This window comes from Rhineura floridana, chromosome 6 (genome assembly GCF_030035675.1).
Source record: "Rhineura floridana isolate rRhiFlo1 chromosome 6, rRhiFlo1.hap2, whole genome shotgun sequence".
Classification (NCBI taxonomy): Eukaryota; Metazoa; Chordata; class Lepidosauria; order Squamata; family Rhineuridae; genus Rhineura; species Rhineura floridana.
In genome coordinates, this window is record NC_084485.1 from 40431744 (window position 1) to 40445059 (window position 13316).

The 13316-nt window shown below is 40.2% G+C and overlaps 1 protein-coding gene and 1 long non-coding RNA gene across 15 annotated transcripts in view; one reads left to right on the top strand and one right to left on the bottom strand.

The window, feature by feature from the left end:
- PTPRT (protein tyrosine phosphatase receptor type T) overlaps positions 1 to 13316 on the top strand; it is a 977341-nt gene that overhangs the window by 83579 nt on the left and 880446 nt on the right. For 13 of the 14 annotated variants that reach the window (XM_061631524.1, XM_061631514.1, XM_061631520.1 and 10 more), the window contains exon 1: positions 4186 to 4362. The exons of the other annotated variant lie outside the window; for it this stretch is intronic. Coding sequence is in view for 12 of the 13 variants with exons in the window: in XM_061631514.1 (XP_061487498.1) it covers positions 4242 to 4362 (121 nt within the window). In the remaining variant the exon portion in view is untranslated. Of the gene's footprint in view, positions 1 to 4185; positions 4363 to 13316 lie in introns of those variants that run through there. 14 annotated transcript variants of the gene reach the window in all.
- LOC133387225 (uncharacterized) lies at positions 1104 to 4148 on the bottom strand. Its single transcript, XR_009763421.1, has 3 exons — positions 3959 to 4148; positions 3398 to 3480; positions 1104 to 1890 (listed from the first exon to the last, which is right to left on the bottom strand). It is a non-coding gene; the product is annotated as an uncharacterized LOC133387225 (long non-coding RNA).

Genomic DNA, 13316 nt, shown 5'->3' on the forward strand with positions numbered 1-13316 from the left:
AGAGAACATGTCACATAGGGATGCATAAACCTTTCTGTCTCTGATTACAAGCCCTGGAGCAGGAGTAGTGAACAAGGTGCCTTTCAGATATTTTGGACTACAACTCTTATTAGTCCTGACCATTGGCCATTTGAGCTGGGGCTGATGGGAGTTGTCCAAAATATCTGGCGGCCACCATGCAGGGTATCACTGATCTATAGTTTCTAACCTATATAAGCGAATTCTCTTCTGTTTTAGAGATGGGGCTAGTATAGAATCTTGCTTGTTCTGTTCTCACACTGCTTCCCTTTTGGCTCTAGTACATTTTAGAAGATCTGGAAAACACATATATACGCAGAAGAATTGTGCTAACATAGTCAAGCATTATAATGAATTTAGCCTCAATTGTTCTTCACTGTAATAGGCTTGCCCAGTAAAACTCACAGGGTGACTAATAATGGCTAAAATAATAAAAGAACACAGAAAATTGTTGATTGTATTTTAGTATTATTTTGTTATTCATTGTATTTTTATGCTATCTTATGTTCACCGCCCAGAGAGCTATTGCTAGTCGGGTGGTATATAAATTTAATAAATAATAAATAATAATAAAAATTAAAACACAATGACCCAGTCTGCATGGCTTAGTACAAATAAGCAAGTGTTCAAGTTGCCATAGCAAAGACACAGCTGCAGCACTCCTCCCCGAGTTCTGCCGCTGCCATCCTACTTGGGGCTAAGCCATGGTTTGGCTTAGTGTTATGTTTGAATCCAGGTTGATGGTTTGTTTTGCTCAACAAACCACAAATTGTAAACAAGGTTTGTTCTTGATTTATTGCTGTAGTTGTCTGGGGGAGACAAACCTCATGCTTGGGTTCAGATGTCACATTAAGCCAAACCATGGCTTAGCCTTATGTTATCCAGCAATAGCTGGATAATCTTCACTTTGGGGAAACTGCACATTTACTTGGTCATGCTAAGTTATGGTTTGGCTTAGTGTTATGTCCTAACTTGTCCAATTATTATTATTATTGTTGTTGTTGTTGTTATTTCCATTTGTAGACTGCTTACTATCTAAAAGATCTCAAAGTGGTTTACAATAGAATACACAAGGTACAATAAAAACATATCAAATTAATTTACAAAGCAAAATACATAAACAATATCCATATCCATAAATATATACATAAACACAGTATAAAAGTCAAAATTAACCAAGGGAAGCCTGTAAGCCACCCTCCTGAAATTATAACTGAAATTATCTTGACCATGGAGGAGGGTGACAAGCAGGTATAAGGTTATCGCTCCCTTGGTGCGGCTTGCTGCCATTTCTCTTGCCTCTCCTTCCTCCCGGGGGGGGCAGTTTGAGTGTCTGTCAGCTGCGAGGCTCCAGGACTCAAGCCTCAGCGGGCCAGTGTGTCCATTGTTCTGAAGGCGGAGCATCTCTTTGGGGGGCAGGTGATATGATCAGACAGCAAGATGGGCTTTAGCTGGGGGCTAAAGAGAGTGGCCATCGTGTTGATGTTGATGGGGGACTCCATGTGACCCCCACAATAGGGAAAATCAGAGGCCCACTCTGTCTTGTCTGCTTAGCTCCAGAGACTGGTCTCATAGCCAGGAGGACCTGCTTCTGAGGGGGGGCCCTCTGAATCTTCCTCGCCGGTGTCTCTTTCTGCACCAGCTAGTTGGGTGGCCAGTAGCAGCAGCAAAAGGTTCAACCTCAGCCCCTCCCAAGTGTAGATGCTCATTGTGGCTCCATGCGGGTCCAAGCCCGTCAGAGCGGATGATTGTGAACATCAAGCAATTAGTTCACAATTTAGCAATCCTAGGAAAAAACATCTGGCTGACACTTCTTTCTTCCTGGTTTACAGCTCTGCCCCTGGAGATGCCAGGGATTGAACCTGGAACCTTCTGTATAAACAATAACAACAACAATAAGACTAGAAATATCTGCTGCATTGTTAAGTAATGAAAATAGGTCAGAATACAAAATAGTATATAGAAATAGTAAATAAAAAAATAGTAAATTAAAACCTTCTTACCTTTTTATTTGATGCCAAAAAACCCCCCTAAACACCTTGATGCCAAAAAGATACAAAGTTTGGGGCCAGGCAAGATTCTATAGATGGCCATTTTAACTGGTCACCTTCTTTGTTGAGTGGAAGGAGTGACTGGAGACAGTGGTTGGTGACTGAGTGGAATATATTGAAGCGATTGGGTGGATGATGTGTGATTTTAATTGGTGGATGTGTCTGAGATGCAGAAATAGAATGGGATGGGTGATACTGAATGAGTAGCAGGTACTGTATGATTTGTATAGATTTAGGGCAGAATTTGGGTGTGATGTGTAGTGTGTTTTGAGTCAAGAAGTGCCCTGGCAAGAGGGAGGTTGAAGGGGGAAGGGATCCCTGACTCTAAAGATGTTTGAGAATGTGCTGCTATGTTTTGTTTTGTTTAAGATCGTATTGTTTTATTGCATTGCATTGTAGTTTTTGTTTAATATAGTATTGCATTATAGTTTCTTAATTTCATGGTTTGATATATATATAGTATTTGTTATTTTGTAAACCTCTTGAAGACTGTCTTAAGTATTTAGTTGTATACAAATATATAAAATGAAATGAAATGATAAAGCTAGTACTGCTATTTGAATATATGTTGGTAAGTGAAATTGTTTTTATCAAGTCATTTAAAACAAACTAAAAATCCCCAGACCCCTGAAATGAAATTAGTTGGGATTAATATATCAATGCTTGAAAAATGTGGACTGAATGGCAGAATGAAACATTTTTATTAACAAATGTTTCCCACATTATTGCAATAAACTCACTTTATCAGATAATAACTGTTAGTTCTCCCTGTGCAGTATCAAATAAGCAACTGAAGTATACACAGTAATAGTTCAAATGCAATCATGAGTAAAACTCTGGAATGCGGTTTGACGGCTGCCTTCTCCAGCAGCCATAATAAAAGGTTACAAACTCCAAAATTGAAAATTACATCTTCTGGCGATATTCAGAGCAAAGCACATCAAAAAGCTGTTAAACCACAGCATGTGCCTTCAACCATTAGCAATACAATTCCTTAGTAATATACTATGCAGCCTTATACAAATTCCCTATGTATGTATGCCAGCACTAGAAGAGCTCCCATATACGGATGAGGAAATGGCTTGGTTCCATTCCAGCACTTCAGAACATTTCCCTCACAGGTTTGTGAGCATCTCCCAGAAATCCTTGCAGGGCACATCTTATTTTAGGGTGAGCGTTATTATGCTCAGTCATTGCTCTAGGTTCTGCAATGTACCTGCTCACCCTTTTGAGTGGTTGGAATCTACTTTTGGGATGAACCATATGTTGTTTGCTTACAGGGATGAAGAATTCATTCCAAAGAACTGGCTGCATATAACCATGCTTACATGCGGTGAATGCAGCTCTCACAGTGGTTTGCTCTTATTCATCTTCTATTCTGTGCCAGCTATTCATTGTGTGCATGTGGTACCTGTCAATGGAGAGTTTGCACATGATCATTGCATTGTAATTGGTATGCATACTGTGAATGAAAATGCTGATAATCTTTTTTGTGAATATTTGTATTGCATATGTGTGTGATTTTCCTTTTGATAGTGTTCATTGCAAACAGATTTCATTCTAGCTGCCAAAAGAATAAAAACATTAACATTTATGCTTCAAATTAATGATGCTACTTATCTTTTCCTGTCTATAGCGGTCTGAGTAAACGAATAGTGTGGATTTTATTGGCTGGCAGTTGAAAAACATCAATAATATTTCTTTTGGCAGGAAAAGCTGGCAGAACTGTGTATGTGTACATGCACACACATTCATGTTACAGTTTTTTTTAAAAAAACTGCCACAATTTCTGGGTTTTACAAATCCTGTATTCTTCAGAACAAAACTGATATTTATGCCTCACAGTAGTGTTATTGCTGGGAGATTATATGCATAGGATGAAAACTCACTTTCACTACTTCCTTTATAAACAGCAGAAAATATGACAATTTCTTGACCATTCTTGGGTTTCGACTTTCAGTTGTATGGCCTTTGGTAGAGAGTGGTGTTAATTCTTCCTTGCCACGTTCCTGACATCGACTTCAAGAAACATCTAAGCAATGCCAGTTCCTTTGTTTTTCCTCAGCTGCAGAGCTGAGTAAATTGGAGGCACCTGTGCTGTTCTCTTGTATTCTGACAAGAGCTGCTGCTACAGCTGGGCAAGGATCTAACTATAGAAATCTTTACAAGGAAATGTGTGGGTTAAGGGAATGCACACACATAGAAAGAGGGAATATGCACATGAGCATACGCGGGCGCACACAGACAGACAGACAGAAGTTCTCTTCTTCACATATGTTTCTTTCTCCAAAGCGTGAGTATTTTAACTTTTGAGACTTTAAACTGAATGAGTACAGTAGCCTCAAGACTGTCAGTAATTTGTGGGAGGGAGTCAAATACATACAGGAAATTTAAGTTTGCACAATTAAAGTGGTTTAAAGCATTCTGTCTTCCTACTGTAATAAATATACTTAAAAAACAATTTTTGCGGTTAGGAAAGTGATGGGGAAAAATATAGAATGAAAAAATGATTAGCAGGAAGATATATTAACACTGTCCATGCAAATTGGGATGAATGATTATTGCTGCTTAACTCCCCTGCAAACAAATCAGAGCAAATGCTTACTAAAGATTGGATCCAGTCTAACATCCATGTGAGCTTTGTGTCATCTGGAGGAGTCCACCATTTCTTACCCTTGCTTAATTCACGCCACCTGGTTCCATTATTAAGATAGTTGACATAGTTCAGATATTCACTTTAAATATGTTTGATTTACTTTGCAATTTTAGTGATGTTTCCTATAGTAAATCATTTTCTTTTGCTTCTGTTTCTGGAATATGTGAAGTACAGCAACACTGCATAATTTACATTAAAAACTCCATCCCACATTTCCAGTTAAAAGTATCATTTTAGTGGGAAGCTTAACTCCTAAAGCTGACAGACCACTGGAAGTTGGGGGTTTGTCATTTGAGCTAAAGCCATTGATTTGCTTAGGAGTAAGAGAACTCTTTATTGGCAAACTCCTGTGTTTTACACTGAAGATGTTTTCGTTAATATTTCACTTATATCTATATTCACTAATAGGCAAAAACCCTTGTGGTTTAAGAATGTATGTATAGCCATCAGACATTTCTATCAAACTTTAAAAAGCAGGGACATTGAGCAGCTATAGTGAATGCACCAGGGGAGCAGGAGACCTGACCTCTTTTCTGAGATACTGTACTGCCCTACAAATTTGTCAACAAGCAAACACAATTTGGGTTGGTCTTTCACAGTCCAATCCACTTGCTGTGGAAGAATTGGGTAACATGCCTCTGAGCATATGAGTGGTGGTGACACCTGCCATCTCCAAATATGAGAATTACATTTTTGTATGTTTGTTGGTGTTTCAATTTAACATTGCAGAATGCAAAAATTCTATGCTGCTTACAGTATACAGCCACTCCTGTGGCTGTATAAATAGCAACATTATAATTAAAGCTTCCCATTACACATGGCATGATGTGTAGGTGCTATAGTGGGGACTTCTGTGATCAGTATTTTTCAAGCTACTACACAGTGCTATACAACTGTCTAGCCAATGACAATAGTGGGCAGAAGTAAAGGTCTCAGTTGACCCTTAGTTATACTTAAACAATGATTTTGATATGGCTTATTATCCTGAGAAATCTGAGAAGTAATTATAAACTTATGAACCGGGAATACAGTCAGTACTTTGAGCTTGCCTACTGCGCTTTCAGTGATAACATTGATGAGAATTGGGTCCCTTTTATTAGCAGGGCCACTCTTCTTTAGGAAACAGGCTGCCTTTGCTTTTGTGCTAGTGAAACCTTCCCTATTCTCTCTTGACCTATGTCCTGATTCCCACAGGCTGTCCAGCATTGTAGTCCAGGTTGTGTGGCCTCTACTTAATGGATAAGCATGGGTTAGGAGGCTGCAAGTTCCAGAATTAGGGACTAATTAAGTTCTTGGACACGAATCGCTTCACAAGCTCCACTTAGAGGATTTGTCTAATTGACTGAAGAAATAGTTTGAAGTGGAAGAACATTTCTTTTCATTAGTGTTCCAATGAAGTTCAAATTATAGAACTTCGGAGCCTCCATATTTCTTAAAGATAAAAGCTATAAAGTGTGGGGAAGAAGTGGGGAATAGAGTTTTATTTTCAAATTAGAAACAAATGTATGTGTTTTTTTAATTTGGGAAAAAGTTTGTGCAATTTTCTGCATGAGTTATATGAAAGGAACTGAAGTCTGCATTAGTAGGCAAAGGCATCATCTGAGTGTGTTTTTGCTTTGTGGTTGTTCCTAAAAAATATACATTCAAGAATTCTGAAGCAAAGTTCTGATTCCTAAAAGTTAGGCTGGACTTGTGGGGTTATAGTCTAGAACAGCCTTTCCCAACCAGTGTGCCTCCAGATGTTGTTGGACCACAATTCCCATCTTTCCTGACCATTGGTAATGCTGGCTGAGGCTGATGGGAGTTGTGATCCAACAACATCTGGAGGCCCACTGGTTGGGAAAGGCTGGTCTAGAAGGTGTTCTAGTGTAGTATTGGATTAACCTCTAGCTTCTAAGGTCTCTGGCTGCATACATACTTACCCATCTGTAGCACAAAAATGTAGTTTTTCTCAGTACAGAATTGTTTATGCTCATCCTCATCATGCTGGTTTCAATCTAGATTGATTGAAGATCCTGCCATCCAGATGGCTGGATATGGTTACTTGGTTTTGTTTGAAAACCCTCCCCCTGATTAGATTACATTTTTTAAAAAACCCTCCCTTTGCAATCTTGGTATACACCCACCCAGAATCTCATTAGGCAGGTATGGATACATCTCCCTTTCTATTGGGACTGGAATAAAACTAGTTGGCCAAGAAGTGCTTTTCAGGGTCAAAAAATATGCACCAGCGGGGAGGGCTTTTAAACACATATCAAGTAACCACACCCACCCATCTGGGTGACAGATCTACAAAAAAAAAGTACTTTGTCTCCATTAATTCCAGAATAAAATGTGTGTACACAGCTTCTGTCTCACTATGGATAGCAGCGAAAAGGACAGTGTAAGTGTGTGAACCTTTCCCTTAATCCAAGGGTGGAAGCATCATTTTTATGTAAGAACAAGATCCTTAAATTGTGTCTTACCAGTTTGAATGCAGTTGCATTAAATTGCTTAGCAATTCCATGCCCATTGCACAAATTCCCTGTGAATGGTACTATGGAAAACTAGACTTAAGGACAGTGTTGCCTGGACAGCCCTCATTGAAAGGATGAATTGGCATTCTGGAAAGATAATGGTTTAACTCACTGTTCTTCAACCTTGTAGCCCAGCAACATCGGGGGATCCAACTCCCATCATCTCTGACCATTGGATAAACTGGCAGTGGAAGATGGGAGTTGTACTCCAAGAACTACTGGGGACCCAAGTTTGAAGAACACTGGTTTAACTGACTCTGGAGATTGAACCAAGAAAGGCTTATCCAGTTATGTCTTTAATGAGTTTTTTTTCCAGTGATCAAATGTGGCCGACCTAAACTGAGAATTTTCTATAGTGGCTGTTGAAAAGGACAGATGTTGATTTTAAAATGAATATGACTGGAAAGAACTGAATAAGCCTTCATGTGAAGGCCTTCAAAAAACCCAAAGAGGTCTTGTGTTAGAGCACAAACAAGGTTAGGTATTCCACTGTACGATGGTTGTCTGAATATTTGAGACTGTTTTGAGTTTTAATGTATTGTAATGTTTTTATCAATATTGTGCCTGTGTTTCGCAGGAAGGAGGGTAATAAAAATGTTGCTAGTCAGTCTTGGGGCCAAAGTAGATGTGATGCAGTAGAGCCACGAACACCTGAAATCTCACACTTAAAACAAAAATTAAATCAACTGGATGGATGGGAATTCAGATTTGGTTGGAAGTATTTTGCAGGGAGCACCTGTATATATTTTCCACATGGGGTAAATAGCAGCTTTGGAACATTCATTTATATTAGAAATTTATATCCAGTCCTGATCTGCAGTTGACTTCCCTGTAACTCTTTGCCATTAAAACAAACATGAGAGATCCTGTTCATGGATTTCCCACATCCTGTCTAGTTTAATTTCAGGTTCCAATCAGTTTAGTATCCTGTTGCCCATCAGTGGCTTATTGGAAGGGCAGAGATACTTCTCTGCTCAAATACTGTAATTGGTAAAATGGGGATTGCAACATCTCTTCTTGCCATCAAAAGAGGGTGAAAGTAATAGTATGCAAGTAGTGAGGTATCTTGGGAGTTACTGGCCCATAAAGTATTCTAGATGTCCTCATAAACTTGGAGATGCTTCTCATCTACGTGGATGGGATGTTGAAGTGCTTAACTATGTGAGCAAATACGCTTGCATTGTGTCAAGTAGAATCCAGGCAGACACAGCCTTTAGCTTTTGATTTTACTGCCTCCAGCAGGATGTTCAAATAGATGGCCTGCAATACCCTTACAACTCTCTGTCTCTTCCTGAGCAGAGACTTCCTCAATTCTGTTTGCATGCTAGACCCTGTGCCTGTACTTATCTTATGGCTTCCCTCAAGCACCTTACCATGGTGATTTGCATCGCAGCTGGTTGAGGACTCAAAGGGAGATGGTAATTTCCCAGATGGTGGAAAGAAAAACTTCTGCAAGGGGCAAAAGCCCGCCCATTGCAAGGCTTTTGCAAGGTGTATTGTGCAGAGGGTGGGTCTGGCACCCAGCAGCAGTTTTCCTGGGTGTATCCTTTACAAAGTAATCCCCTATACTAGCCAGTAGAAAATTCAGTATTAGTTTGCAAAGGGGGCTGCACTGAAAGACTGTACTTGGGGAAATTGCTGCTGGAGTGACGGAGGGGTAGGGGAAGCCATCCTATGCAGAGGCCCTCTTACCCGAAGGGTTGTGGGATGGACTTTTGCTCTCCTGGGGTGGTTTTCCCAGGTACTGTATCCAAGATGAACTCCTTTAGCTGCTGCGAGTTATCCCTTTCCTCTTACGTTTATGAGGATAAGCATAAGGGCTTATGCTTTTTTCTCCTAACCTTTATCATAGCTTGCAAAGAGCGGGAGGGAAACTATCATTGTTTTAATGAGGTCCGTGGTGCAGAGTGGTAAGCAGCGGTAACACAGCCGAAAGCTCTGCTCACGGCCGGAGTTTGATTCCAACGGAAGGAGGAAGTCGAATCTCCGGTAAAAGGGATTGAGGTCCACTCAGCCTTCCATCCATCCGTGGTCGGTAAAATGAGTACCCGGCATATGCTGGGGGGTAAAGAAAGGCCAGGGAAGGAACTGGCAATCCCACCCCATATATACGGTCTGCCGAGTAAACGTCGCAAGACGTCACCCTAAGAGTCGGAAACGATTCGCACTACAAGTGCGGGGACACCTTTACCTTTTACATAATAATTAGTCCATCTCTAATTCTGGAGACATAGCATCTTAAGAGATGTGATCCTTTTATATGTCCAGATAGTTTACTGATGCATGTTGCGGTGTTGGTGGTGGTGTTGCTGGTGGTAATGATGATACAGTATGTTCTCATTAGTGGTAGAAATTGTAGCAAATTATGAACATTAAAAGTCTGTTTTCCCCAGAGTAACCACAGATGTTGTAGATCACAGATTCAGGTAGTCTGAGATGTGTTCATTTTTCAAGTGCCTATATTACAAGATGCTATGCATATTTTTTAAAAAAAACCCTGTTAGGACAACTTTTCTTGTATGCTGGCCATATTCCTTGACCTCTGAAAGTATACAATAATATCTGCTTCAGTGATACCTTGGCACAAGCTTCCTGCAATAATTCATACACTAGTTCCCTAACTGAATATGCCAGTGAAAGGTTGGCAGCACTCCTTGGACTGTGTCACTTCAGGGTGTTGCTCATTTGAATGTCCTTTGGTGTTAGAAATCTGCACATTAAAAACTAGCATATCTGGGAGAAGAGTAGACTAGAACTCTCTCCCTCGCTACCTGACTTCCCACAGATCAGAAGTATCTGATGTATGGGGACATTAAAGTTTGTTATCCCCAACAACAGTCTGAACTGGTACAGTCCTAGGTGTGGGTGTCCACAGGGATTTTTCTGAGAAGTGGGGGAGTAAAATGCTGAAAGGGGGGCAGGCTAATTTCTAACAAAAAATAAGAATAGTTTTTGTATATTTTGTCTTGTATCTCATGTTCTACAAATGATAGAAACTTTTTCTCTTTCTCTCTTTTTTAATGAATGCTGGGAATCAGAATTATGCATTGGGGGGGCAGTTGCCCCCTGTGGACATCCATGACCCCAGGAAGTGTGTATCACCCAGTTTATATATATGAATGCAGCCCTTAAATATTTATCTTCAGCTGCAGCAGAATAGTTCTGCCACCGTAAATATGCTTTCATTTCCATAAGAGCCAAAGGGTGCCTTGAATCCAGATACTATTGTTGGTGTTATGGTATGTCATGGGAGGAGGACATTAAATTTAGAGTTGTTATAATATCTCCAGAAGTCTCTTGGGTCTCATTCTTCCTTTCCTGGGATTGGGATTCAAGTAATGCTTAATATAAAATGTAAAAGCACAGTCTGTAATAACTTGCAGAGGTGGATTTTTTAAATAAAAAAAATCAAAACACCTCAACGTATATTTATTTATTTTCTTAAATTTCTATGCCATCTTTCTTCTCTAATAGAACCCGAGGTTTTATACATGTGAACACCCATCGAGGTGGTGACTTCATGCCTTCAGACCATGGGGATTCTAAATGCAAAACAAACAGAAACCTTACAGATGTCACTGGTGGGGAGGGAAAAAAAATCCTGTCTGTAAGGCAGGGATAGGAAACCTGTACAATTCCAGATGTTGTTGGATTCCAACTCCCAAAGCATGGGCAGTAGTCAAGCACAATGGCAACTGTAATCAACAATGTCAGGTAGGTCATAGGTTCTCCATAGTTGCTGCATTCCACTATTTTATTGGGTTAGGATGCAAGTGTACTTGATTATTGACTGATCTGATAAGAGATAAATTGGTGAAATAATTAGGCTGAGAAGCCATGTTTTAGTAAAATATAAGACATGACATATAAAAAGCATTTGTAAACACATCAAGGTACAGAGAATATTTCCAGCATTGATGTCTAAATCTGACACATGGGCAGTATCAAAGGTTATGTGAATTGGATCCATCACTTTCCCAATTGAATCTCTTCACATTTACTCAGTTCCTTTTAGTCCAACCAATAGATTTGTAGCATTATAGCATGCAAAGTATTTGCAGAGGAAGGGTCCTGGTTACTTCTCATACTATAATATTCTAGGTAGGATGACTTGATTTCGGCTACAACCTAATGCATATGCACTAGGGAATAAATCCTGTTGAACTTGGTAGATATGAGAGAAGAAGTTTAGGATCATAGTTATCTTCTCCTGAATTGTTTAGGAACACCCATCAATTAAAGAATTCTTCAGACATCCTTTTTGTTGTGCATTCATGATGATATCAGAGTGGCTATACACAATCCTGCTTTTAATACTGTTTGCACCTGGTAAAAATTCAGGGCAGACATACCACTTTGTTTCCAACGTGCATGTCCCATAATTTCTGCTCAAATCCTATGTCTATACCACAAATGTTCGGGGGGGGAGGTGTCCCACTTCTGTTGTGGCTTAGTGCAAGAGTGCACCTCCACATGGCAATAATATGGTAATATAGGGGAAGCATCACAGAATAACTAATAAGTGGAATGGTATGTGGATGGTTCAGTGAAAACCCACCATCACTGTGGCAATGACATGTTGCACAACATACCCACAACCCCCCCACACCGAAAAACAAACACCAGTCTGGAGGGGTCCTAAGTCAATATTTTAATGCAAACTGGTTCAAGACACATTCATAACCAATATGTGTGGCTCCCTCAGTCCTATATATGAGAAATACTGGCTTACCATATCCAATCATTTAGCTTCATTATAACCAGATTTCTTCAAGTACTATGAATGAACAAGAATTCAATAAATTTTAAGCTAATGAAAAGCATGCTCCATTATTATACAGCCACGAGAGTGGCTGTATACTATAGCCAGCATGGACTTTTCACATTCCGAAATATTAAATTGAAAATACCCCCATGCAATTCTGATGCTTCCCATAAGCTCATTTCAGAACAAAACCTTACAAAACTTATAGTCCTGAACTCAGAAACGTTTGCTTAACAACCTTCCCAATTTTCATGGCGATACACAAAACAGTCAGAGAGAACAGAGAGCTCAAAGCGTAAAAAGAGAGAAAAAATCCCCAGAGCCCTTTTGGACTTTTTTCTCTGAGAGTTCTCATAATCTGTTGAAATTAATTAAAAATCAGCCATGTTCACAGAGTACCTGCAATCCCAATACCGACGTTGCCCCATACTCTGACCTTCATCTTCTGCAGTTTAAAAGTTAAAAAAATGCCTGGCTGATTTTTAATTAATTTAAGAAATTTTGGCTGGCAGCCTATGATAACGCAGGGCATGCTCAGTAAGAACCAACTGTCAGTGTTCTAAAAGCCTCACAGCTGCTGGGCTTGGCTAATCAGGGAGCCACACCCACACCAGACTTTGATTTCACATGAGACAGTCATGGCTTCCCTCAGAGAATCCTGGGAAGTGTGGTTTGTGAAGGGTGCTATGAAGAGACTCCTATTCCACTGAGAGAGCTCCAGTGGCCAGACTGGTTTAACAGTCAGCCATTCTGATTGAAGGTCTGTGAGGGGAACAGGGCATCTCCTAGCAATTCTGAGCACCCTTCACTAACTACACTTCCCAGGATTCTTTGAGAGAAGCCATGACTGTCCAAAGTGAAATAAAGGCCTGGTGTGGATGTGGCCAGAGACAGCTTTGCTTTAAATTTGGGTGGGGGGCTACATGTACCTGCTGTAGAATAAAAAGGTTATGGAAACACTGAAAAGCAATGATACTGTTCACAATGTTTTCCTTTTGGAAAGGAAAGGGTTTTCCCCTCTGCCCAGTATTCATCCACCCAATCTCCTCCCCTCCCCGCCACTCCACCGGGTCAGTGTTGGACTACGACCTGGGAGACCAAGGTTCGAATCCCAACACAGCCATGAAGCTGACTGGGTGACCTTGGGCTGGTCACTGCCTCTCAGCCTCAGAGGAAGGCAATGGTAAAAGCACCTTTGAATACCATTTACTATGAAAACCCTATTCAAAGGGTCACCATAAATTCAGTCGACTTGAAGGCAGTCCATTTCCATTTTCAAACATGATTGCACAGAAATAAATCCCATTGAA